General features: G+C 45.7%; 1 protein-coding gene and 1 non-coding gene across 10 annotated transcripts in view; one reads left to right on the top strand and one right to left on the bottom strand.

Moving 5' to 3' along the window:
• Window positions 1-1,477: 1,477 nt before the first annotated feature.
• Window positions 1,478-1,615, top strand: LOC119936339. Its single transcript, XR_005453706.1, has one exon. It is a non-coding gene; the product is annotated as a small nucleolar RNA SNORA7 (small nucleolar RNA).
• A 1,558-nt stretch (window positions 1,616-3,173) lies between these two features.
• The window catches only part of LOC119926318 (U2 snRNP associated SURP domain containing), an 86,105-nt gene continuing 61,308 nt past the window's right edge, over window positions 3,174-27,970 (bottom strand). For 7 of the 9 annotated variants that reach the window (XM_038744823.1, XM_038744490.1, XM_038744649.1 and 4 more), the window contains 16 exons: window positions 27,871-27,914; window positions 24,128-24,232; window positions 23,420-23,486; window positions 21,903-22,066; window positions 20,601-20,763; window positions 20,026-20,105; window positions 18,825-18,912; window positions 16,793-16,915; window positions 15,411-15,567; window positions 14,598-14,693; window positions 13,426-13,492; window positions 11,085-11,247; window positions 9,912-10,022; window positions 7,263-7,381; window positions 5,473-5,649; window positions 3,574-3,712 (listed from right to left, as the gene is read on the bottom strand). In XM_038744823.1, coding sequence (XP_038600751.1) covers window positions 3,574-3,712; window positions 5,473-5,649; window positions 7,263-7,381; window positions 9,912-10,022; window positions 11,085-11,247; window positions 13,426-13,492; window positions 14,598-14,693; window positions 15,411-15,567; window positions 16,793-16,915; window positions 18,825-18,912; window positions 20,026-20,105; window positions 20,601-20,763; window positions 21,903-22,066; window positions 23,420-23,486; window positions 24,128-24,232; window positions 27,871-27,914 — 1,863 coding nt within the window. Of the gene's footprint in view, window positions 3,713-5,472; window positions 5,650-7,262; window positions 7,382-9,911; window positions 10,023-11,084; window positions 11,248-13,425; window positions 13,493-14,597; window positions 14,694-15,410; window positions 15,568-16,792; window positions 16,916-18,824; window positions 18,913-20,025; window positions 20,106-20,600; window positions 20,764-21,902; window positions 22,067-23,419; window positions 23,487-24,127; window positions 24,233-27,870; window positions 27,915-27,970 lie in introns of all 9 variants that reach the window. The other 2 variants (XM_038744482.1, XM_038745096.1) reach the window with 2 other exon arrangements.

The following is a 27,970-nucleotide window of genomic DNA, read 5'->3' as shown; positions in this document are numbered from 1 at the left end:
GGGGGCTCACAGTCTTAATCCCCATTTTACAGATGAAGTAACTGAGGCCCAGAGAAGTTAAGTGACTTGCCCAAAGTCATACAGCTGACAAGTGGCGGAGCTGGGATTTGAACCCATGCCTGGGCTCTTTCCACTAAGTTGTCTGTCAGCTATGAAAAGGGAGGGTGTTCCAGGCCAGAAGCAGGATGTGGGTGAGAGGTCCGTGGTGAGATAGATAAGATAGAGCTAGATGAGTAGATTGGCATTAGAGAAATGAAGTGCGCGAGCTGGGTTGTGGCAGGAGAGTAGCAAAATCAGGTAGGAGGGGATACAGTGATTGAGAGCTTTGAAGCCTATGGTAAGGAGAGGTAGGTGGGCAACCCCTGGAGGTTCTTGAGGAGTGGGGAAACATGAACGTTTTTGTAGAAAAATGATCCAGGCAACAGAGTGATGTATGGACTGGAGTGGGGACAGACAGGAGGCAGGGAGGTCAGCAAGGAGGCTGATACAGTTATCAAAGCAGTCCCATCCTCCTCTAGACTGTGAGCTCATTGTGGGCAGGAATTTTGTCTACTGGTTATTATTGTACTCTTCCAAGCACTTAATAGAGTGCTTCACAGACAGTAAGCACTCAATAAAGACAACTGAATGAATAAATTAATCTGTGAGAAGTGGGAAACTGTAGCCTGAACCCTGAGCCACACCAACTTGGGCCATCTTGGTGGGGAACTGGCTCACCAGCCCCTTAGTAAAATTAACCGCCCTACCAGCCTGACCTGGGCTGGTGATCAGAAGTTATTTGCAAGCCTGCACTACCCACAGGCTGCACCAACACTGGGCCTCTCTCTAATTCTTCTGGTTTCCAACAAGACGAGTCTCCTAAATTCCACCCCCATCCGCTCCCCAGGTGGGCCAAGAGCAGGATTGAAGAAGATGCTCAAGACAGGTGTTCATGGTAGGATGAAAAGCTGTTTTGAAAACGAAAACCAATCGGCACGGAGCTCTCCCGGGTAACTATCAGCTCACGCCGAAATTTCAAAATCCGACTCCTTACATGGACCAATTCATTGAGAGAGCCACGGCATTATTAAACTCACAATCCCGGCCTTACCGCCCCTTAATCGTCATTTGGCAGTTTGGCGGCCGAAACCTCGGCAGCCTCATCTCACATTTCATGCAACCGGTGGGTCTTTACCACTGTGGGAAAAACATAATAAAACTGAGCTTGCTTTTATAGCCAGTTTTCTCAAGATCTTCAAGATGAATCTACTATTCAACTTCTCACCTTTACTACTTAAAAGATAAAGCTCCCAAATTATCCTAAATCACCACACAATTGGCATCCCCAAATGGAAACCATTTAGACCAAGTCAGTGTTCTCTACCAGAACCCAAAAGACCCAGTTTTGCCAGCCATCTGACAATGATAATGATGGTATTTATTAAAGGCTAACCCAGCATCGGGCAGAGCTAAATATTCAGCTAGTTAAAAGATGATCCACCTCTCAGGGTCGCACCTGGAGAGTTTCCAGTACTCTACCGGTCTCAACTACAGGAGGTAAAGTCAAGCAGAGGCCTACCCATTCCATTCCTAGCTTGAGCAGTGGCTAGCGAGTGGAAGGCAATCTGCTATAAGTCAAAAATCACCTTGTGCTGGGCAGCAGCAGCATGGGGCAGTCAGGGGAGGAGACTCGGGTTTACGGCGCGTAATAAGGCAATGGTAAACTGCTTCCATATTTTTACCAAATACGAATCCACTACCAGAACGATTGCAGACGGAGGTGGGGCGTTCTGGGAGAGATGTGTCCATGGCATCACTATGGGTCGGACACGACTCAACAGCATAAAACAAGATGATCAGCTCAGACAGTCAGCCTGAGGTCCCATGCCTCTGGCCTGGAACGCCCTCCTTCTTCATATCCAACAGACAATCACTCTCTCCAACTTCAAAGCCTTATTAAAAGCGCATCTCTTCCAAGAGGCCTTCTCCGACTAAGCCCTCATCTCCTCTTCTTCCAACTCCCTCCTGTGTCTCCTTTGCTCTGGTATTTACACCTTTTATTCACCCATCCCTCAGCTCAACAGCACTTATGCACATAGCCATATTTTATATTAATAACTGTATCCCCCTCTAGACTGTAAGCTCGATATAGGCAGGGAGCACATCTACCCTGTTACAGTGTACTCACCTGAGAACTGGATACAGTGCTCTGCACACAGTAAGCGCTTGATAGATGCAATTGATTGATTGATTGATGGGGCTCACATCAGCTCAGGTCTCTTATTTACACTCCACAGAGGAGACGCCCAATGCCACCCAGCAGGCTAGTGGCAGAACCGGGTTTAGACCCCTGGTTTCCTGAGTCCCAATTCTAGACTCATCCCACTACACGACGCTATCTCCTTTCGTGTACAGGCATTATCCGGCCTTTTCTTCTCCCACCAAAGTCATTCCCTCCACCCCGATGTATGAGGGTGCAAAACTTGCAGCAGGGCCTGCACATCTACGAGCGTTTTCTAACTTGAAGGGTTTCCAAACAATTTCTCTCCCTGATTTTCTTAACAGTCTTTCAGGAAGCTGCCAGCCAGATCTTTCCTATTTTTTCTAATTGGGATTTGAACGGTGCGAAGTGGAAAAAGATGGTACATAACTGCAATGCCACAAAGGGGATTCTAAGGGCCGCAGTGAGACCTACAAAACTCCCTCTCAAAGGCTTTCCCAGAATAATTGGGTTAGGAAGTGTAATTATTGGAACTTTCTATTGTTTTTCCCCACTCTTTCTCTCTGTCCTGTGCCCAAGAACCCATCAAAAACGGACATCTATTTAAAACAAGCAATTCAGAACAAGGGTTATGTTGAAACTAAACTTGTTTTAAGAAAAATATATATATATATATATACACATGTATTTTGCCTTTGATTTTGCTCTTTTCCCATGGCAGAGTAAGTCTTTTCCTGGTCTGGGGCCTATGGCTCTATCTGAGGTCCAGGACGGCAAACGCGGCCCCTCCTGAATCTTCGGGTGCCAACTCTTGTAGTCATCTTAGCACACAGCAAGGGTTGGCTACACAAACTACCACCAGCAACAATGGGGCCTCATAAAGTGCATTTTAGCTACGAACCATAGTCCACATTCCAGCTCAGATTATTCTGAAGAAAACTCACTGAAAACAGGAGACAGTAAACTAAACATCTTCATTTTCTGTTGAGATTTTATTTGAAATCTAATTCAAATTGTCAAAGCTACAAAAGGGGGAAAACATCTGTGTGTTATTTTTGCTAGGTCACAACATCCTAAAACAAAATATCACTACTGCCAGCAGATCAGTTACACACATTTCAGATGGAATTCCTAACACAAAAATGTTCCATTTGGGGAAATAGCCACGATGAAGAGATTTTGTACAATATAAAACAATGACAGGTCTACAGATGCAGTTACTCATGAGTGTACACGTGCATTCACAAAAAAAAAAAAAAATTCAGGAATGCTCTTTTGTTTGATTTTTTTTTTTTCAAAACAGACTGTTCAGGCACAAAAACAAAACCGCAATTCCAGGAAGTGACAGCATCGTAAAAAACGGGAACGTGTTGTCAGTGTTTGCTTTTCTTTGACTTCTTGTGAGATCTGTGTGGAGATCGGGACTGGGATCTGGATTTTTTCCCTGACTTTTTAGGGGACCGAGATCGGGACCGCCTCGACCTCTTCGGGGTCCTGGATCCGGACGGTGACCTGTAAATAAACCGTAGGGGGTGAGCAGGTGGCCTCTTTTAACTACGGAACAAATTAGCACCAGACGGGTTTAACACATTCAACTCGCTGGCGAACAGGACACCAAACACGCTGAAACCCTTAAGCTTGGCAAAGCGTCTTGCAACCATTTCCACAGGGGCCACTTGTCTCTCTTTGGGACCACCTTACTCCCTTCCTTCCTTGCCCTCTTCCTCTCCAGGAGCAGTTGGGTACCAAGCACGAGCCCTTCCCTCCATTTCTACCAAGGAATGAGCCCACACCCGCAATCATGCCCACTATTCAGTGCTGAAAATCAGCTAGGACCGAGTCCCACCTCACTCCTGAAAACCACGAGGCAGCATGCCAACGGATTTACCGACTTGCTTCATAAACCCCTCTCTCACTTTTTTTCTTTTTTGAATGGTATTTATTAAGGGCTTATTAAATGCCAGGCATTGTACAAAGCGCTGGGGCAGAAACAATCTAATCAAGTTGGACACAGCCCATGTCCCACATGGGGCCCGACATTTTAGTCCCCACTTTCCAGATGAAGTAACCGACATTGAGAGAAGTGAAGTGACTTGTCCAAGGTCCCGCAGCAGACCAATGGTGGAGTCGGGATTAGGACTCAGGTCCACCAGGCCACGCGGCTTCCTTTTTGCAAATTAATTCCACCAATTAGGAACACGTCCACTGTTCCCCACTGAGCTAGATGGGGGATGTGGGAGGAAGGGAGGCTGTGGAGTCTCCGGCTTCGGAGATGGTGAATGGGCAAACCTGCCTGGAGAGAGACAGCAGGCAGGGCTGACTTGGAGCCTATGAGGGAATCTCCGCTCAGCACGGTTTTCGACAACGGCCACCCGCCCCAGGAACTGGCCATGGGCCACCTCCCCGAGTCATATGAATCAACTCCAGAGATGCAGCCCACAACAGCCGGGGCTCTTTAGCTCAAACCTCTCTAGTCCCCGGTGACCCGGATCTCCCATGTCGGAAAACTGTCCTGCAATGGCTCTAAGGGAAGCCAGTCTGCTTCCCTGATCTGATCTAAGATCTAAGACAGGAAAACAGTCCTGCAATGGTTCTAAGGCAAGCCGGTTTGCTCTGCCACTGTGAGAACCAAAAAAAGTGAGCCCATATGCTGCCTGAAAGCTTCCCTCACACGGCTCAGGAGAAGGATTGAATCCCTACAATTATCTGGAGAGGTGGGAGTCAGTACGGAGAAAATTACACAAGATACTCTCGCAGTTGTGAGGAAACTGAGGGAGACATCAGCCCCATGCCCTCACCGGGACCCCTGCTGCCTTCTAAGGTGCAGGCTGCCAATCTACAGCCCCTTTGCCCTTCCACTGGGGCGAGCTCAGGCAACTCAGAACCCGAGCAGTGGCGAGGAAAGTTAAGAGAACCCTATCCAGTTCTTTTCCCCTGAGAAACACTGGCTTTGACCTTTCTTGGATATCTGCCTTGACTTACTTCCTCAAAGCCTTGAATTTACTCCTAAAAAGGAAAAGGCAATAATCTTAAAAAAAAAAAAAAAAAAATTTCCGAGACGAGTGGGTGGGGAGAACATTAGAGTAACACACACCACTTAAAATTGTACTCCTCAATCTCTCGGCAGTGTTTCAGCCCCAAAAGATGCTTCCCCAGGCGGAACTAGAAAGGAGGCTACGTTTCCAGTATTTTCAGGGACCACGACACATGAGCCCCTCTCCCTCCCCCTCCTCCCCCCGACCCTGTTAAAACAACCAAGGACTCCAGTTTACCTTTTGGCTTTTTTACTAACGTCTCTGGGTGAGTCTTTGTGAGATGACCTGGAGCGGGAGCTCTCTTTGTGCGACCTCTCTGATCGTTCTGAGCGTTCCGATTTTGGTGAGGGAGATTTTACTCGTCTACCACTGCTGCTACGGGACGGGCTGGGGGATGTGCTATGCCGCCTTTTCCTGCGCAACAAAATCCCAAAGAGGGTCAGCAAGAAACAGGGGTGGGTGCCCCCATCTTTACTTCTACAGGCTCCATGCTCAGATTGTTCGAAATTATAACAGTTTGACTCTTTCTGGCTACGTCCTCGTTACTTTGGTATCGGAAACTCAAAGTTCAGATTTCCCGAGCGTTTTCTCCGACAAATGACCGACAGTCATTTTCGGATCAATCGACGAAAAGAGAATAGTTTTCCTTTCCTGGCAGGAAATGTGGTTTTACATTTACTGCAGCTACCGTCTACAGCAAGCAGTGCATCCATTACTCTGTTGCATTTACTCAGTCTTCCCTTTACATTACCATAGAGCTGATTTAAACCACTGCTCTCAAGGACAAGGGCTTGGGTTGCTTATTTTAGGCAGTTTGTTTTTCTAAAGAGAATTCTTTCTGTGCTCATGCATTCGCATAAGCTCCTGCCTTTACCGAGGCTTTTGGCTCCGTAGCGTGCTCCCTCGGACTACAATTTACAAGAGTAGGGCCCCGGAGCTCTGTGAGATGCGCCTGGTTGCTGAAGCCCATGCTCGGTCTCTTGCTTGCTGACAAGAGGGCAGGTGAACTGCAGGAATCCCGCATCCACGGACAAAGAAGTGGCAGGCTTGCCCAGAGTCGCTTCCAATCTGACAGGACGTAAACCAGGCCAGGCAGCCAGGGGCACGGGGCTCAGGCACCCAACCGGCCCGTACCTCGGTTTGCCTGGGTTTAAATGGAAGGGGATCTTCCTGGATCTAAGATGCAGGATTCCTGTCAGTCCAGAAATACACTCTTTTGGAACTAGACTATTAAGCGCATTATAATAATAATAATGACAGCATTTATTAAGCGCTTACTGTGTGCAAGGCACTGTTCTAAGCGCTAGGGAGGTTACAAGGTGATCAGGTTGTCCCACGGGGGGCTTACAGTCTTCATCCCCATTTGACAGATGAGGGAACTGAGGCCCAGAGAAGTGAAGTGACTTGCCCAAAGTCACCCAGCTGACAAGTGGTGGAGCCGGGATTTGAACCCATGACCTCTGACTCCAAAGCCCGGGCTCTTTCCACTGAGCCACGCTGCTTCTCCCTGCATTATGTGCAAGGAATGTCTACCAACTCTGCTGTGCAGTACGCTCCCAAGCGCTTAGTACAGTGCTCTGCACACAGTAAGTGCTCAATAAAGACGACTGATTGATTGACTCTGGGCTGAAGTAAGCCTTCCCAAGGGGACTCTGCTCTTTGTGGTCCGTTTCACAGGGGCCTTTTCTTTCCTTCAGTTCCACGGAAGCGCGGTCACTGCTGGCACTCTGGTTTTGGCAGGGCGATCTAGAAGACCGGGTCGGGCTGCTGAAGCCCCGGGTATGGTATATAAGACTTAAACTAAACTCCTTTCTTTAGGACAGCCTGCAGGTCCGATCTCTTCTTCAGTTCCCATGAGAAGGAGGGCTCAGCTCTGCTCTGCCCTGCCCCGTCTGCTCCTGGCTCCACAGCCCCACTTTCCAGGTGCTCATTATCCAGACAGCAGGGAAGCCAGTCCATTTCTTAGCCAGCAGCAGAGCCAAATCCAACCAGAAATTGCTCAGGCGCGGTGTGAGAAGCAACATTACCTTTCTTTCCGTGTTGGGGTACATTCATCTTTCTCCTTCTTGTCTTTGGATCGAGAGTCTGTTTTCTCCTTGTCCTTCTTGTCTCGGTCACGCTCCCTCTCCAACTCCTTCTCTTTTTCCTATGTTTTCACAAACCCCACCAAAAAAAAAAAAAAGGAAAAAAAATGGAGGGATTGGGTTCTAGCCATATTTTATCATTGGTTCATCAACACTTCTAACCCAAAAAACCTCAACAAGCTGGCTCAAACTATTTTGGGACCATTCAAAACCAAGAAATGTGTATTCCTCTCAATCGCAGTCGTACACTTTTAAAAGACGATTCTAAAGCAGCAGAGAATTTATGCATTTTTGAATCAGCCAGGAAGGGATCTGCATTATTCAGCAAAGCAGGTAGATTTGAGCCCGCTGTTGGGTAGGGACCATCTGTACATGTTGCCAACTTGTACTTCTCAAGAGCTTAGTATAGTGCTCTGCACACAGTAAGTGCTCAATAAATACGATTGAATGAATGAATGAATGCTGAATCCCTTAAACAGAAAGTAGCTTCCTAAACCCCAAATATTTGAGATTAAATAGTCCAACAGTTTAAAAAAATATTTACTGAGCATTTACTATGTGCAGGGCACTGTCCTAAACACCTGGGAGTGAAGAGCACTCTCCTAGGCACTTGGGAAAATACAATAGGTTCCCGCTTCTTCCCCAAGGCCTTATGGCTTCCACCTAATTCCAGAATCCTTTATCCCCGGGCTTGCTCATATTTAATGTGGGCTGCCAGGTGCCACTGCACTTTGATCTGTCCCCTTTAGGCACTTGACATTCACCTCGCCTTCAGCCCAACAGCCCTTATGTCCATAATTTATTTATTTTAATGTCTGCTTCCCCTTCTGTAAGCTCCCTGTGGGCAGGGCACATATCTACTACTTCTGTTATACACACAGTAAGCACTCAGTAAACATCACTGACTGAGCGAACAACAAACCAGGTAGGAAAGTGCGGTAAAATCCGCCCTTGCCTCTCCAACCCAACGGATACCAAATTAATGCAATCCTATCTTGCTTGGATTACTGCATCAGCCTCCTGTCTCTCCTCACTCCAGTCCATACTTCACTCTGCTGCCCAGATCATTTTTCTTCAAATATTTTCAGGACATGTCTCCCCGCTCCTCAAAAAACTCCAGTGGTTGCCCATCCACCTCCACATCAAACAAAAACTCCTCACCATTGGCTTTACGGCACTTAATTACCTCTTACCGCACTACTCTCCTTCTACAAGCCAGCCCACATATTCGCTTCTCCAATGCTAACCTTCTCAATGTGCCTTGATCTTGTCTCTCTCACTGCCAACCCCTTGCCCACATCCTGCCACTGGCCTGGAATGCCCTCCTTCCTCAAATCTGACAATTACGCTCCCTTATTTCAAAGCCTTATCGAAGGCATACTTCCTCCAAGAGGCCTTTCCTAACTAAGCTTCCCCTCTCTTCTTCTCCTAATCCCTTCTGCGTTGCTCTGACTTGCTCTCTTTGTTCTTTCCTTCTCTCAGCCCCACAACACTTATGTACATATCTGTAATTTATTTATTTATACTAATGTTCGTCTCCCCCCGCCTCTAGACTGTAAGCTCGTTGTGGGCATGGAATGTGTCTGTTTATTGTTCTACTGAACAAGCACTTAGTACAGTGCTCTGCACACAGCAGCGCCCAAAAAATACGACAATGAATGAAAGTATGGCCACATTAACTGAAAGTCTACTATAAACTCTTCACTAAGAGTCATATTACTACATTACTTAGTCCGGAGGGCACACGCGCCTGGAGTTCTTTTTGACAAACGTGGACTGAAGTTGCGGAAAATCCAAATGCACACCAGGCTGTCTCCAGAAAACAACTGACTCAACCTCTAACCCCAATGGGAAAAGAAGTGTAAGGTATAGGGCCTCGAGCATGAGGTAATTCTCTGGTTTGCAGGGCTCACGTTTTAAAACCATCTGATGCATTAAACTTCCTCTGAACATGCCATCTCATCCCTAAGACAAACACAGGCACTGCCAGGTTCACACTTTCTGATCGAATAGAGGGGTATCCCCAATCCTAGACACCACCCTCTAGACTGTGAGCCCGTTGTTGGGTAGGGACCATCTCTATACGTTGCCGACTTGTACTTCCCAAACGCTTAGTAGTGCTCTGCACACAGTAAGCGCTCGATAAATACGATTGATTGAATGAATGAATGAGTGAATACCAGCCTCTAGACTATGCAATCGGGCTCTAATTCAGGGCTAAAGTGCTCTTGGCTTGCTTGGGCACTTTGATTTGCAAGCAACTGGAACCGGCCCTTTCTGACAGTTCTTTCCCCAGGTGTCACCAAAAGGAAAAGCAGGGGCAGTTGACCCAACCGGCCCTCTTTGTGGTCAAATCCAATGATTCCTACCAGGACCAAGCTTCCCAGAAGCTTCTTAGCCCTAGAATGTCTCCAGCTCGGCTAAGGGGAAGAGGGGTGCGGAGGAGCTCCCACATCTACCCTGAGACATTCGTCAAAACCCGCACGACACCTGCCACCCCGGGGCCCACAGCGCCAGGGACACAGAGTTCTTGGTTCTGCCAGGAGCCAGGAGGAAGGTGGGTACCCCTAGGTTCAGAAGGGGGTTGCTTACCCTTTGAAGAAGTTTGTCTCTGTAGTGTTCGACCTGCTCCTGAAAGCTCTGGCCTGGCTTCTTGGGCCTTTTCCCAGACTCCAATTCGTCCTGAAACTTCATCACTTTGAGCTGTGAGACAGGAAACGTTTACAATCAAAGCCTCTAATTACGGCAGGATTGCCGAGCAAGAGTTCACAGGGTTAACGGTGGATGATCACAGCTTGTGTGAGATTTTTCTGGTGCCTTTTCAGGGAGAGGATAGACTCATGGCTTTGTGATCAGATGTTTGTGGGTTTAAATGATTCTTGTTAAGCGCTTACAATGTGTCAAGCACTGTTTTAAGTACTGGAGTAGATACAAGTTAATCCCCTGTCCCACCTGGGGCTCTCAGTCTAAGTAGGAGGTAGAACAGGAGGTCCTGAATCCCCATTTTTACAGATGAAGGACTGAGGCCCAAGAAGTGAAGTGACTTGCCCAAGGTCACAGAGCGAGAGCTGGGATTAGAACCCAGACCCTCTGGCTCCCAGGCCTGTGCCCAAGGGAGCCAATTGTGGGTATTTCAAATCCATAGTTTCCTAGAAAATGATTTTAAGGAGTGCAAATTGGCCTCTGTGGAATGCCAATGACTACTGAGTGTCAGAGAAAGAAGTACAACAGAGTAGGTCTCCAGTGGCCGAGAGATGCTGAATATATTTCTATCTCATTTGTGAGGGCCTCTCTAACCAATCCAGGGCACTGAATTGCACTTTGTAAGCGCTTAGTACAGTGTTCTGCACACTGTAAGTGCTCAATACATATGACTGAATGAACGAATTACTATGGAATTACTGTAGTTCACTCCAAGTTTTAGCTTTACAAAGGCTTGTTTTTGTGGCCCCTTTTGTCTTCCAATTAAATCAAATCTGCCACAAATCTTGAATTTCAACAGGTGCAAAAGCTGCCAGGTATTATTTCAATTACTTTCACATCACCTTTCTCTAAACCCATTAAAATTCCCACTGAAACTACTGTTCCCGGGAATTTGGGGGTAGCACAGGGTTTGGCAGCGATGTAGGGGGAAATGCCTGGACATGGCCACGTATTCAGTCTCTGACACACTCCCAGAACCCTCAATTATGTCGCTTAAAATTTCATGTGCACATTTTCCCACCACAATTTAGTCTTCCTTTTCAATTTCACTTTAGCACTGACCTCAATTTCTCGAAGTTTCGCTCGCTTTTCTTCGCTCATTTCAGAATACTTGACAGAAGACTTGGACTCCGTCATTTCTTCTTTGATGGGATTGGAGTACATATGATGCTCTTCTGACTTGGAACTCTGAGTATCTTCCTCATCTTCACTTTCTTCCTCTTGGCTTTAGGAGAAAACAGAACATACTGCCACGTTAAAACTGTTCAACTCTTCAAGACGCCCTCTGGCAAGCTCCCCTTTCTGCTGGGGAAAAAGGGAGCTTTCCAGAGAGAATTAACTCAGATCCTCATCCCCATCACCTGGAAGTGAGCTAACCCACCCACCCTAGTCCCTCCTGCTCTCCACATTCTGAACTGATTTTATGCCCTTGAGTGGTTGCAACCGGACATTTTCCCACTTGAGAATGAAGAACTTCCTTCCGCAGCAATCAATCAATCAATCCAATGGGTGGAATTTACTGAGCACTTACTGGGTGCGGAACTACAACAGAGTTGGTAGGCACGTTCCCTGCCCACGAGGAGTTAACGGTCTAAGGAGCAGGATGAGACAAACGGCTTCTAGGGCCACAAGTGAGTCACCAGCCTAGTTCACCCTTAACTTCAGTTGGAGATTTTCAATAACGGGAGGGTAGGCTGGCCTAGAGGAAAAAACTCAAGATCGGGAGTCAGGAGATCCCGGTTCCTAGTCCCACCTCTGCTGCAGGCCTGCTGGGGGACCTTCGGTGAGGCAGAGCCTCAATTTCCTCACTTGTAAGATGGGGACACAACAGATTTTAAACCCCACGTGGGGCTCACAGGGTCTCTGTCACCTAGTAAGCATTTAAAACTATTACAACTATCATTATTATTATTTCTACCTGCTCACCTCCTTGGGATAAAAGAGGGACGATACATGCATTTAAAAGGGTGGTAATGTAAGATGCTCCTGGATCCCAGAAATTCCCCAAATCTCCTCAACCCCTCAGCTAATATTCAGCAGGAACAAAAGCATCAAATCAAACTGGAAAAAAAAAAAAAACCCATCCAATCCTACCAGGGCCTTTGTGGAAATATATGGAATGATTTTCCCCTGGCAGCAGCTTCAAAACTTTGGCTCACACGCAAACAGCAAACACTTTCTGCCTTCAGATTCCACTTTCTCTATTCCTCAATTTGCAACAGAGGCTCCTCTGGAGCCCACGAAATCCCCAATCTGAAAACCTAAACCTCAACTCGACTTCCTACTGTATTTTTGCTTCCCCACATGCTGAAATAACCTTTGTCCATCTCACACAGCAAGCACGATGTATTCATCAGTAATACTGTTCCCGACTGGGCCACGAGAGTGCTCCCATTCAGACCTGCACAATTTCAAGGGCGGCGAAGAATATTCCCCTTAGCCTTTCATGCACAACTGTAAAAATAAACCTGTGGTTCTTCCACTTCAAAGGGTGGGATTACAGCCTTATTTTTTTTAAAGCAATCTCACAGCCAATGTTTTTCTGTCCATTAGAAAAACACGTGAATTTTAGAAATCCTGGCCACCATTACCTGAAAGTTCCCTTTTCCTTGTTTTCAAATCGTCTTCTCTGATGAAAGCTTTTCGCTATTTATATTGAGTAATTTTCACAATATGTAAGGGGATCAATTTCCTCTCTCAGAAATGAAATTGGCCTTTCAGGCCCTCTCTGCCTCTGCTCAAGGCTGTTCTCTCCCCAGCCGAGAAAGAATAAATATTGCTGAATGATTTTCCCTATTCTTGGACTCCTGAATAAGCAGCCTCAGACAATCCTTTCAAATCCACTTGTAAAACTGAATCTTTGAAATGAAATACTTTACTGCATTCTTAAAATGCTCCTACTGTTCATGTCCATTATGGGTGAAAATTTTCAACGGGGCACAATACGCATAACAGACTATAAGCTGAAACAGAAGTCCCAGAAGCTCCCTATTCTTTGGGGGAAATTATCTGGGGCTTGAGAAGCAGTGTGGCCTGGTGAAAAGAGCACAGGCTTGGGAGTCACAGGACCTGGGTTCTAATCCTGGCTCCAGCACTTACCTGCTGTGTGACTATGAGCAAGTCACTTAACTTCTCTGTGCCTCCTCTGCAAAATGAGGATCAAGACCTGTACTCCCTCCTACTGTGAGCCCCATCAGGGACCTGATTATCTTGTATCTAACCTACCCCAGCACTTAGGACAGTGCGCGACACATACTAAGTGTATAACAACTACCACAATTAGGCATCGTCTTATTATTGAGAATAATTCCCTTCCATTTTTTTTCTCATTGCTTTTTCCTTAAGAGGTAAAGTGGAAGTGGCAAACCAAGGAAACGGGTGGGTACATAATCTAGAGCCTTACTTTTGATTTTCTTCCTCTTCTGATTCTTCATGCTGGTCAAATAACTCCCACTTAGAGGTTGTTACAGCTAAATGAAAAATGAGAGGGGGGGAAAGACAATATTACATGATATAAACTAGCACTGCTGAAACTGAGAAAATTCCAGGAATTAGAGTTGGGCTTCAGGAGAGGGGGTGAGCATAGGCCTTAGCACCAATGCAGGCCTAGTAGCTTAGCTTAACTCTGAATCCTCCCCATGCCTTTGATGGGGGTTTGCGGTGGACAAGGAAAATTGTTTGTTATATTGTTACATTGTACACTCCCAAACGCTTAGTACAGTGCTCTATAAATACGACTAAGTGATGAAATGGTGGTGGCCGACCACTGGGGCAATCTCAGGATGCACAAGCAGGGAGCCCCGAAAGAGCCCTTATTATGGATGGCCATAAAGTGTCCTGGGCAATTGGGTCCTGGGGTTTTTAATGGATGCCCACCCTGAAAACGTCAATAAAAATATCACAGGAGCCCCCAGAGATTGCTGAGGAGAGGGACCGTCTTTGGCGGTTTAATAATAATAATAATTACAGTACTTGTTGAGCGCTTTCTATATGCCGAGTACTGTTCTAAGCGCTGGGGTAGATACAAGGTAATCAGGTTGTCCCATGGGGGTGCTCAGTTTTAATCCCCATTTTACAGATGAGGTAACTGAGGCACAGAGAAGTTAAGCAGCTGGCCCAGGGTCACGGCAGACAAGTGGCAGAGCCAGAATTAGAACCCGTGTCCTCTGACTTTCAAGCCCGAGCTCTTTCAACTAAGCCATAGTAAAGGTAGAGATGCATAACTACAGATTCATATGTTCATTCACTCAATCGTATTTATGGAGTGCTTACTGTGTGCAAAGAATTGTACTAAGCGCTCAGGAGAGTGCGACAACAACAAACAGGTTGGACAGGGCACCAGGGAGAGAGGCTATTACAATAGTGCAGACAACACACAAGTCTCCATGGTAACAGAGTTCCTGGTTCTTGGTATCAATCAGTCAACAGCACTTACTGAACAGTTACTCTATACAGAGCACCGCACTAAGCTCTTGGAAAAGTGCAACAGAGTACGCTAATGATATCCGCTATAAAAGTCATACAATTTAAAGGGCGGGATCATAAATCTTTACATTTCTTTTTTTTCCAACTCACCCTGGGCTTCCAATTCAGATTCATCTACAGCTTCCCATTTAGACGGGGCCACTTTGAAGATGGGCTCGTTCTTCTTAGCGTCTTCAGATGGATCCACTGGTGGAGAAACGAAGAGCAACTCAGAATACGACTATTATTAGGGATGGCTAGTTCAATCGGTGTTTTTTGGGGGTGCTTTTTGTCTTCGGGGTGATGGATAGCAATTAACAGATGAACAATGAGGGAATGTCAAATACCCTTAGATTTACTGGAAGCTACAAAAAGTTTACTAAGTAGAGAATAACATTTCCCCCTCTCCATCCCCTCCATCTTACCTCCTTCTCTTCCCCACAGCACCTGTATATATGTATATATGCTCGTACATATTTATTACTCTATCTATTTATTTATTTTACTTGTACATATCTATTCTATTTATTTTATTTTGTATATTTGGTTTTGTTCTTTGTCTCCCCCTTTTAGACTGTGAGCCCACTATGGGGTAGGGACTGTCTCTATATGTTGCCAACTTGTACTTCCCAAGCACTTAGTACAATGCTCTGCACACAGTAAGCGCTCAATAAATACGACTGATTGATTTTCTGTTTTGCTGCTCTGATTTCCAAGCTGGGGAAGCTTAAGTTATGAGTTTTAGGCACTGTAGCTGGGGAAATCCAAGAAAAGAAGCAGAAAGTGATTAGCGACTAGACATTAAATGGGAGATAATGGGAAAAATGGGCATTCCCCGTTTCCCCCCCTCCCACCGAGGGTGGGGATGCTGACAGAATGCTACACCGCTAGGGAGAAAAGTCAACTTTTAGCTCTTTCTCTTACAAGGCACACCATCCAGATCGTCATCAAGGGATTTAATAGGGATTCCATCCAGATCATCCATCGGGGCAGCATCGATAGGAATTCCGTCCACATCCTCCAATGGGGCACCATCCAGCTCTTCCTCGATGGGGGCCCCATCGAGATCATCAGGCACTTCCTGCAGGGCATACACAGGTTTCCTGAGAGAGCCGTTTTTCCTGAACGGGGCAAAGGTCGTCTTCCCACCGTGACCCTAAACAGTCTCCCGAGTGACCCCTCCAGATGTGCGTAAGAAAGGACAACAGGATCCCTTGTCCTCTAACCAAGTGTCCCCACCAGAACTCCCCCAAGCTTCTTATTCCAAGCACATCCCCTCCATCCCCTCTTGTGATGGGAACCAGAGGTTGCAGCTCCTGGGAAGGTCAGGATCTCAAGCAGGAAACCACACCAGTGGGCAGAAACTAGTGCATTGCTACTCCCTGCCTCCAGCCCCACGGCTTTGGGCCAGATGTTAAGAGGTCTGCTCTGTTGCCAACTCGGGCTAGCCTGTCATCGGAGCCCCTCAGAGCGTCGCCTAGTTCTCTTGGCCCCAGGCTAGGATCGCAAATTTGTGCGGATGAGAAGAGGCCCGTTTGCCTTCGCCCCATACTGAGTTTCATGGCCATCTGGCATACTCGGGGGGACACGGGAACCCCTAAGAATGAAGACAGTCCCCCACATGCCTGTGGGGACCAGTGAGCCCAACAGCTGCAGTCTGGACGCTAGTCTCCCCAAGTCCAAACCTCAAACCCGAGGGGCAGCTTCAGACTACTAGATGCCCCGAAGGCGCCCACCTGTACCAATGCCAGCCCCACGCTCCTCTGCTTCAATGAGGACCCAAACCAAGGAGCCACCAAGCAAAAAACCCAGAATTGGTCCAACCGTCCAAGGACCTGGCGTTCCAGCACAACCTCGGAGCCGGCAAAGGGGTTCTCAAAGGTTGCTGGAGCCACTGCTGCCCTGGGTCCTGCTCCAATCCCAACTCAGCAATCCAGCAGTATGCCCAAACCTGGATACATTTAACCTGTGTATGTGTTTACATGTCCACCTTTAACCCCGTGCCTATCCAGACAAATGGATGCTGAAAGTACGGTTAATTCCATTTTTACCACACCCCCCGGGCCCCAGGGAAGATTCGGCAGATGAGACACGGACGGGAAGTTTTAAAATGAGAATTGGGAGGGAAGCACGTCCCCTCTACACCAGTATTTTCTTATTTTTGGAAAATTCTGGAGGCAGCCCGCTATTAATAACATCCTGTGAAATGAAGGGTAAGGTCCGGGTTTACCAAGTCCTCCGACAAAGTGACAATCTACACCCGTGCCGATTTTTTCCCCCTTCTTAACAACAGATCGAGTACCTACCTCGGTTTCCTTTTCTTCTATAATATTTACAAGTCCCAAGAAAATGTTCTGAAGTTTGATCAAAAAGGGTTCCGGATAAATTGCCCAGTCTTCCCACGCTCTGAAGCACGTCATGACCCGTTGCTAAAGACAGAACATGGCCGGTTGGGTTAGAAATATTTTTCCAAGCTGGTCTGTGCTACGTCAACTCCCCTCGCCTTTTCCCAAGCTCCGTAAAGACCCGGGATCCTAGCTGGAAATGTCACCTACGGAGGGGTCTTATACACGTGGATGCGGCTCTTAGAGACAAGTTGGGAAGTTGTGCAGGGCTAAAAATCTCAATAGCAGGTGTAAAGTGTTTGAAGACACGGATGGGCAAACGGTCCATAATGGATTCCTAGAGGGAAGGCTCGGGAGGTTGGAAATTTGAGATTTCATGGTGGTTCCTAGGCATGGCTCACAACGTGCCTGGCCTGAGGATGGGGTGGTGGGGAGGACTGAAGCAGCAGCAGCCGCCATAGCCACCACCACCACCACAACAGCAGTAGGTCCACATAAATTATTATTTTTTTAAGGGTATTTGCTAAGTGCTTCCTATGTGCCAGCCACTGGGGCAGAGACAAGATGATCACATGGGACACAGTCCCTATCTCACATAGGGCTCGCAGTCTTAATCCCCATTTTACAGACGAGGGAACTAAGGCATAGAGAAATAAATTAAGTGACCTGCCCACAGTCTCACAGCAGACAAGTGTCGGAGCCTGGATTAGAACCCAGGTCCTTCTGACTCCCAAGCCTGCGCTCCATCCACTAGGCCACACTGCTTCTGGGAGGCTTCCTAGAGGCTTCTAGGAAGGCTTCCGCTGTGGCCGTTGTGACTACTGGACACTGGCAGGCCTGCCTGAGCAGCACGGAGCCTGGAAACGGCTCCTTTCACCACGATGTTCTGGAATTCTTACTGTGTTCCTTATTGTCTGAGGGTTCTTATGCTACTGTGTCCACAATTATTCAATCTTTCCTTTTATGTCCACCACCAACTTCCCAGTCCCTCTTTCAGATTGGGGGCTCCCTCAGGCTCAGTGGCAAAATCCTATCGACCCTTCACTATATTTTTTCATGAAGGCTTGGGAGTACAGTGCTCTGCACATGGTAGGGTCTGGAGGAAAGAGCACATCACAGAGAGTCAGGAGACTACGGCTCTAACAATTTAGCTGTTGTGTGACCTTGGGCAAGTCACTTAGTTTCTCTGGGCCTCAGTTTTCTCCTCTGTTCAACGGGGATTAAATATCACTTCTCTTTCCCCCCTTAGGCTGTGAGCCCCATTTGGGACAGGGACTATATCTGCTCTGATATCATACCTACCCAACCACTTAACCCAGGCCTTGACACATAGGAAGTGCTTAACAAATAACCACAATTTTATTATTATTAACATCACAATAATTATCATCGTCATTAAGAGCTCGATAAATACCACTAAATGAAAGTCAGGGACAACAGAAGATGCATTTGAAATTATGAGAAACACTGCTCCTCCAAGAATCCTGTGGTGACAATCCTGGGCTGGATGCTGACATTAAAATGTGGGAACAAACAATCTAAGCAAGCGCAGAATGGATTTTAAACCCAGAAATTAATTATTTTTGCCCCGGAGAGGAAACTGATAAGATATCTTTCCTTAAATTCAGGGTTCCGAGACAAAATATCAATACTGTATTTAGAATGCAATCTTTTTAACAATGAATCAATCAAATTTATTGAGTGCTTACTGTGTGCAGAGTACTGTATTAAGCGCTTGGGAGAGTACAACAGAATTGGCAGACACATTCCCTGCTGACAATGAGCTCACAGTCTATAGGGGGAAACAGACATCAACATAAAGAAATTACAGATATGTACATAAGTGCTGTGGGGTTGAGGGAGTGGTGAATAAAGAAAGCAAATCAGGGTGTCGCAGAAGGGGGTGGGAAAAGAGGTGATGAGGGCTTAGTCAGGGAAGGCTTCTTGGAGATGTGCCTTCCATAAGGCTTTGAAACATGTCCCAGAGACATACCTTGAAATTTTCAGATTGCAGGTGGCCTTGTATCGTACGGTACGTAGCATTGAGATCTGAAAATATCTGACATAACTTCGACTCGAAGCTGAAAATGAAAGAAGAATTTCTCACGCTCTGTCATTTCCACCTTCTTCATCAATATCTGGTCACAATCACAGGTCCCGTTCTACTTAAAGTTGCTTTTCGCTCTAAGTTATACAAAGCTATCGTCTGTGAAACCAGGAAGAGTATTCTACACCCTAGTGGGGATATCCACGCGAGTTTTTTACCCTGTGTTCTTACTAACCTCTGCAACGGGAGCGGCAGATACTCAGGGCTCAGAAGGTTAGGCATGGCTTAATGGCCCAAGAGAAAAGAGGAGTCTGACTGGAACTCTAATGCCAGCCTCAAGTGAAAAAGCCAAAAAGGGGAGTGCCGTCCATCATCATTATCAATCATATTTATTGAGCGCTTACTGTGTGCAGAGCACTGTACTAAGCGCTGGGGAAGTACAAGTTGGCAACAAGATTTCCACTGCTTTGGAAATCAGTTTAAGCCTATAGAGCCGTTTGGTTCCCTGGGGAAAACAATTCTCTAAATGGAAACCACAGGGAAGACCAAAGACGGGCAGGGAAGGGAAGAAAGGAGGGAGAGGAGACGTCGGGAAGACTGCTCCAGAGGCACCTTGGTTACAATGAGTGCAACTATGAGATGCTGCTGGCTTACAAATAACAATAATGAATAATTACGGTATTTAAGTACTTACTTTGTGCCAAGCACTGTTCTAAACACTTAGATTTAAGATAATCAGGTTGTCCCACGTGGGGCTCACAGTCTTAATCCCCATTTTACAGATGAGGGAACTGAGGCCCAGAGACGTTAAGTGGCTTACCCAAGGTCACACGGCAGACAAGTGGCGGAACCAGGATTAGGACCTACGCCCTCTGACTCCCAAGCCCGTGGCTCTTTCCACTAAGCCACGCTGCTCCTCAAACAGTTAGAAACAGTTGGGCAGCTCTGTCCACGTGAAATGACCAAAAATAAGGCGAAGAACACCACCCTCCCCATATGTTTAAAGCCTTTCTGAGCTTAACACTTCCACTGGGACGTGGTCTTTCAATTCACTGGAAGAGCAAGTGGATGATTCCCTCTGGCAGGACCATGGGTGTGATTCTTAAAGGTTAAATTTTGAAAATGATCCTAAAATAATTATACTCACAATTTTCTGTAATACGAAGCATTGGCAACTTTGGCTGAGGAGTTGTACAACACATCGGAAACCAAATACAGTCTGGCAATCTACAATACCAAAAACAGAGATATGAGAACTAGAACAACAGTATGGGGAGGTCCAAGTTGAGAAGAAATGAGAAAAGGGCATTTTGCCTAAATTTATCCCATTTGGGAAAAACGGGATACAGTAATTACTTGCTGACAGCGTATCTGGGGAGAATGTGGTGAGACCAGAATCAACTTGGCCCAGGTAATACCTACATTCTCTATAACTGTGACCTTGGCAGGAACAAGATTTGGATTCTAAAATTTCACTCCACTCGGACTGCAAACGCTCCAATCTGGAGCAGGTACAGCGACCTTCTGCAGGTAATTCATTTGAGGATGGAAGAGATGAAGTGGAGGAAAGTTAAAAAGGAAAGTTACAAAGGAAAATTATCAGGGACGGAAAGTGACATCAACTCCAACAACAAAAAGTAACACAGAAGGGTGCAGAATTTAAAGTATGACCTTAAGTGCCCCAAGCATTTTCAGGGGGGAAAAAAGAATCTTCTTTCATACCTTCTTTGGAAGTGGTGTTTTCAAGATGGACAATGACTCCGTAATGCAATCTACTATTTCTTCAGCAGCTTCGGCGTTGTTCAGGCAGAAAACCATTGCGTCCCCAATATCATTCTTCCTTGGGGTTAAACCACGCAGGATTTCTTCCAATTTGTCCCTCTGCCTAAAATGATTTTCAAGCTGTAACTTTTGTCTTCAAACCAATACAAATATTTCAGAGGAAGTCTAATTCCCCCTAAGTACTGTACACTAAAAATTACAACCTGGTGAAACATGATTTCTACAGTCTTCCACCATGCTCTTACTTTGAAGCAAGGTGGTAAGGCATATTCAGTACCAAACTGCCAGGGCTATTTTAGGAAAACACTAAAACTGTAGCAAACATTTTCCCTCCAGGGACACTGCATTTACCTAATGAAAACCATCCTCGGCCTGGAAAATAGTATCAGTACGTACAGCCATGTGAGAAAAAGGTAGGAAAAGTCTTCACAATCAGCAAAATCAACGATTTTCCCAGCCAAACAAGAATACCAAAAACTTCTACAGTCAGAAAGTGTAAAGGAGGAAAATTCACACAGCCCACCCCTAAACACAAGGGTTGGGTATCTAGAAAGGAAACCCTCACTTGGTTCCTTCAAGCACCGTGCTGCCATTTGAGACAGAATACTAAGCTAAATAAATCACTGATCACTCAGAATTGACATTGCTGATGGGTTTCATACCTCTTGAAGAAAAGAATGGGTTTAAAAACACTTCCACAGATGAAAATGACATTTCTTTGAAGCAAAGCTGTTTTCTGATGATACCCAGATTCTAATGTAAGTGTAATCAAACAGAGGCAAGTAATGAAAAGAAATTCTTGTTGCTACTGATATGGATGGGAACTCTTGGCTTTAGCTAGGAGTGGGGCGATGCTCTTCATGGCCACCCCGTACACCAGAGCAGGCCACTCTCCTGACCCTGCGTGGTCAAGAGGGCAGAGCTACCCAGCGACTCAATGGAACCTGAAACTTCAGGTTCCACGGGGGGGAAAACAAAACTTTTGGCCAAGCTTGACATCTTCATATTCCACCAATAGCAACGATTTGACACAGGCAAAAGGGGCCAAAGCAGAAAGATTGTGCAGGCCCCACATACACAAGTGGCTGACATTTAATTGTGTGTCTTTTCTCCAGGACAGGAGCAATGGAGTTATCCACATCCAACCACTGTCTGCTGTACATCACTTAAAAGGTGTGTTAAAAATGCTTCCAAAAGTAAGTGTTCAAAAAAGATGAGAAAAAAAAAAATAAATCCACTTACTCTTCTTTAAGTGCTCCTTTCTTGCTCGGTTCCTCTACGAAGGCTTCAGTTTCTTGCTCCTCCGACATCCCATGTAAGTACGGATTTAAGGGTGGCGGCCTCCAAAAAGAGCCATTTTTGAACATTCGAAAGTCTTCTGTTCTCCACTTAGTTGGAGCATCTCCCTAAAGATCACCAAGAATGAGGAACAGAGGAAATCTGCCCTGTTGCTCCAGAGAACTCTGATCTTTTGACCCCGACCAATTTTCTCAAGTCATCGTGCCCCAATAAGTCTCCACACCCAAACTACCTTCCCTTGACGACCAAACTGATGCCCTCCACATCACCCTCTCTACTGAACTCAACTCACTTGCTCTCCTATCCTTTCGTCTTTTTCCCCACTGCTTTCACACACACACGTATGGTCTTCTCTATCCTAAAAGACATCCCTTGACCCTACAGCACCCTTCAGTTATCACCCCATCTTCCTCTTACCATTCCTCTCCAAGCTTCTTGAGCGAGTTGTCTACACCCACTGCCTCTACTTCCTCCTTGCTGACCTCCCTAACTCCCGTCTCTTCCCATTCCAGTCCATATTTCACCCTGCTGGCCGGATCATTTTTCTACAAAAACATTCAGCCCGTGTTACCCCACTCCTCAAGAACCTCTGCATCAAATAGAAACTCCTTCCCATCACGCTCAATCACCTTGCCCCCTCCTATGTCACCTAGCTACCCAGCCCGCACATTTCACTCCTCTAATGCCAACCTGCATCTGTACCTCAATCTCGCATATCTTGCCGCCGACTTCTCATTCACATTCTGCCTGACACGAAACACCCCCCTACTCCCCTTCATAGCTAACAGACTATCATTCTCCCCACCTTCAAAGGCACATCTCCTCCAAGAGGCCTTCTCTGACTAAGCTGTCATTTCCTTTTCTTCCACTCCCTTCTGCACTGCACTGCATTTGGATTTTCTCCTTTTGTTCACCCTCAAATCCACAGCACTTACATACATATTTGTAATTTATTTATATTGAGGTCTGTCTCCCCCTCTAGACTGTAAACTCACTGTGGGCAAGGATCATATCCACCGATTCCTGTCGGTTCAACCGAACTGTACTTTTCAAGCGCTTCGTACAGTGCTCTGAACACAGTAAGCGCTCAATAAATGCTACTGAATGAATGAGTGAACCTTCACAACATCGCTAACTTGCCCTTTCCTCTCCATTATTAACTACCACATTAATCCAAGCACTTATCCTAGCCCATCTGATTACTTGGACTGTCAGCCCCATGCAGGACAGGGACCATGTCCGACTTAACTTGTACCTTCCCCAGCGCTTGAACGGTATTTGACACACAGTTAGCGCCCAAGAAACACCATAAAAAAACCTCTGTTATACTGTACTCTCCCAAGTGCTTAGTACAGTGCTCTGCACACAGTTAGCGCTCAATAAATACAATGGAGTGACTGACTTATTGGCAGAAATTATCGTACAGTTCGAGCTGGAGCTTACACTGATCCACTACTTGCCTGTAAAATGGAATAAAGCTTCCACCTATAGTACACATGGGCTGGAGTCTGGTTTTCAAACAGAAACCTAGAAAACAAAAGAAAATATGTTTAACAAGAAGTTAACTGAAGATGCCCTTTAAACACGGTCCCCGAGGAGCACTAATGCAAGAGAGCCGAAATGATGCATCGTCTGGTTACTCTAAAGGATGTAACAAGACTTAAATAAAGAACCCAAGATCACGAGCCAGATCAGCTAAACGCATGTTCTGGGGACTGAGCTTCGTGCTTTAATGACTGAAGCACTGAGGCCAGGGACACATCATACACAGTCTATATGTCCACAACTGACTCGAAGTTGCTTAGGTAATTGTCATTAACTGCTTCCCAAAGCAATACAATGAAACAATTTACCAAGCGTGCAATTGATACATTTAATTTCTTCCTTTTGAAAATCCAACGCAGAGGGAACCCCAATCAAGGAAGATGGTAAATTATTTAATTTATTTTCCTTCTGGGTCTCCATTCTGCCCAACTTCCTCTACCCCACTGACCATTAACGAAAGGGTATCTGTACTATTTTGGAACATCACAATTCCACTCGCAAGGGCAGACAGTTAACAATAATAATAATAATAATGATGGTATTTGTTAAGCGCTTACTATGTGCCAAGCAGTACAGTTACTTAAAAGCCGCGACGGCAAAGCAAGGTGAAAAAGAATAGGCACCTGAACATAGGGTTGTTGATTTCTCGGTTCATGATCATAGCTTCAAACATGGGCCCTTCCCGTACCACGAACTCGATCATCCGATGTATCAATGCGAGCAAATTCCTACAACAACAACACAGTTAAAGAAAAATGGATTCAGACCTACCACTATACAAAACTACACTCCACCTACGATACTATAATTGAGCAGGAGAAGATTATTCTTGCTGACTAGTACAGAATTTTATACCAGATAAAGGAATTTGGAGCATATGTCATAGCCTTGAATTGGGGGAAGGGGGGAGGGGGGGAAGGGGTGGGGGAAGGAGGACAGGGAAAGAGGAAAGCAAAACACAGCCCAACAAGGTAGAGAACCCATTTCCTAAATGAACTACTCACTCCCATCTTCCAACAAGTAAATACAGAGTTATTTTCAATCAGAAAAACATGAAAAACACTACTCAGCTCTAAAAAACAAGTACTTAAAGCCCTCCAAGGCGCTAACCTAGTTAAATCAGAGGAGTCCTGATCTAGTTTGCCTGATCGAGATGGATGGGAGAAAAAGAACAGCCTCGAAAGCTGTGTGTTTGCGTGTTGTTTAATCGGGTGTGGCGATCTGCTTGGCTAAGAACGCAACATCACCCCACGGACGGAGGGACCTCAGCGGGGTGAAACAAGATGTTCCCCCGGTTCCCAGGCCGCTGAAGGGCCAGAGCTAAATGCTCCCCAGCTCCCCGAGCACCCGGACAGCTGGCTAAGGGCTCTCAGGGCACATGGTCCACACGGGCTTTGTATTTTAACCCGACCCATCAAGAGGCAATGGCCCTTCGGCCGACACCGAAAAGGAGCCGCACCAATTGGTGAAACGGCACGTGCGGCGTTTCAATTTCCTAGATTCAATGCTTTCGTTTTTAAAAACTGCTTGCCCCTCAGGGAATGAAATTCAAAACCAAGTCCTCAAAAGAAAGCCAGGCCCACTGGGCTCAAAGCACGCCCAAGGGGAGAGTGAGAAGCATCCCCCAAAGAGACAATCTGCCTAATGTGGGCTTCGACGTTTGTGCTAGGAAGGAGCCTGCGGTGACCTTCCGTTGCCTGTCAGCGTTGCCAGAGCCTGGAGCAAGGAATGTGTTTGGCAATCTATCATGGTCCTCACGTTGTACAAAACAAAAGGGATTTCAGGTGGAGCCTTCGAAAAAAGTCTTAGGGCAAGATGTGCCATGTAATGGGATTAGCTTTCTCATTTAAAATGTTCCTGGTTTCTTTCCTCCCTTCCTTCCCTCCAGACTGTAAGCTCCTTATGGGCAGGGAACATGCCTACCAACTCTGTTAACCTGTATTTTCCCAAGTGCTTAGTACAATAAGCACTCAATAAATGATCAATTGACTGACTGTTGCCGAATTGTACTTTCCAAGCGCTTAGTACAGTGCTCTGCACCCAGTAAGCATTCAATAAATATGATTGAGTGAATGAATGAATGATTCTCTTGCCTAACCATCTGCCGCTTGCCTGAAAGAAGACTAGTCAAAAATCAGGTGGGCAAGACAAAGGGCTGTTGGCCTTCGGTACATGGCACAGACAAAATTGATCCCTTCAGCCTCCTCAGAACAGATTATGTTCTGGTGTCTGCCACAGCATGCATTAAAAAAAATAATGAATTTTTTTTAAAGACATGTAAGAAAATAGATGGTTTGGCTTCGGATCACCCGTTTCAAAGCATTTTAATTACAATCACCAGGAGTTAACTTCCACAGCTTTTCTTAATTTTCACATTTGACAAAGCCTTAAGTGGATGCTAGAATCTTAACCAAAAACAAAAGGGAAAAACAAATTTAAGACTAAAAGAAAAAAAAAAAACCTGTCTGCAAAAGTTTTAGAACTCAAAAGGGTTGACCACCGCCATGTGTAATTATTTTTCTTTCAATAGAAAAGATGTTATCAGGCTCTCAAGTTATCTAAAAGTGTTTTTTTTCTGCTCCTATAAAAGCGGTGTGCTGCAAGGTGCAGGCAGTTCTAAAAGTTTGAATGGGGAGAAGACTGCTCTTTTGCGCAGAAAATGGAATCTTTTGGAGGGTGACGGGGCTGGGGGTGGTAGGATAAAGGGACAGTGAAACCATGATTCACAATTTTAAATGTTCTGCCACCTTAGAGACATGGGAAACTTCTGACCAGCCTCCACTGCGCAATGTAAAACCAATTACCATCTAGCATCACGTAGGGAAATAGCTGGGAAACTTCATTAGGCAATAATCAGAAACTTCAAAATCTGAAGTTATTCATTAGAATTTTCCAAATTAAAAGGCTATTTCTAGGCAGATGGAAACTGGTTTTGCACCTTCAAACGGGCGTGGGAGAAACCGACTAATTCTTTTCAGCCAGGGAATAGTTCAATGGAAATCAATTTTGAGAGCCACGCAAAGATGTTCCCCTCAGGAGAGCTTTCCAAATCCCTGCAGAAAACAAGTGGGAAGGGCTTTTCTTTGGGTGCTCACTAGCTGAGGAAAATTTCAGTTTTAAATAGGCTCTGTAACTCTGATCCATCTCACAACTCAATAACTTACATGTGTTGCTTTTAAAATCCCTGCCCAAAATTAAAAATGCTTCCTACGGCTACTTAATTAAAAAAAAATTACCCTCAAGTTCGGTCAGAATTCACTCTGGCCCTAGAGGGAAACTGCACTGATTACCACTCAATCTGCCTTGACATCTATGTGTTTTCTTTAAATTTTACTGTTTAAATTTTCAGTTTTTGGCTTTTCTACATGGAAGTGTTTTTTTAATGACAGAATGAAAACAGTGTAGTGCAAAAGGATGAGAATTTAAAGTGCGTCATTTTAAAGTGTCAATTATCTTACGCTGGGCAACAACAACAACAAAAAAAAAAAAACAAAAAAAATTGCCTCTCAGTTATCATAAAACCACATTTATTGGAGCCGATCGTACCAGTGTCTGGTCAAAAACTGTATACTTTCCCATTCCATCCCATGATGCTTTCCTGGTCCCCCGCTGCCGCAGACGGTTCAGCTGGTGTTGCTCACCAAGGCCAATGTCAAAGAGAATTTGGTATTCTTTGGTCTTCATTTATTAGTCAACCAGTGTTGTGTTTAGGTGTTTGGGAAAAGGCATAGCTTGACTGAGCAAGGGCATACCCTGAACGCTGCCTGTGCGTTACCACTGGCTTTACAAAGAGGGGCCAAAGAGCCAAGAGGGGAGGGGAGAAGGGAGAGGGGAAAGGAAACACAAAACAAAAAACCAAAAGCAAAATCCAGCCACCCTCTTTCTACCACAGCGCGCTCTCTCTCCTGCCCAAGGTTCAGTGACTCTGCCACCATTTGCAGACATCCGTGGTTTAAGCCTCGAAAACATAAAGTTATATTTTCTGAAAGATCAACCAAGGCTGTAAGTGAAGTGCAACTACTTCTACTAACGAGGCAGAGTCGTGACCCTACCTAGAGGCTTCAGGCACAATGGTAAACGACTTGTCCTCTCTCTCGTGCCTGACCCCAAAGCTATCTGACCCGCATTTTCAGACAACCTTCTCTAGGCTTCTCTGGCTGATTCATTACAGAGTCCACAAAGAGAGGTGATATTCAGATAAGAAGGAAAGCCGTGAGAAGGTAAAACCCTAGCATTTTCCCTGTAACAGAGTCTGAAGGGGCCTATTGCTCAGTCCAGCCATTACCTTTTCCTCAACATCATCCGTTTAATTCAGAAGGGGATATTTTCTATATTCAGATCAGTAATAATAAAGAAAAACATGTACCTTTCTGTTGGGATAACCACTTTGACTATGGCTTGCGACAGAGTCTGTATATGAAGTCACATCAGATAATAAACATAGAATATGTGAGTATTGTTAACAA

Source organism: Tachyglossus aculeatus, chromosome 1 (genome assembly GCF_015852505.1).
Source record: "Tachyglossus aculeatus isolate mTacAcu1 chromosome 1, mTacAcu1.pri, whole genome shotgun sequence".
Taxonomy (NCBI): Eukaryota; Metazoa; Chordata; class Mammalia; order Monotremata; family Tachyglossidae; genus Tachyglossus; species Tachyglossus aculeatus.
The sequence above is the reverse complement of the archived record's forward strand: the minus strand, read 5'-3'. Positions and strand labels throughout refer to the sequence as shown.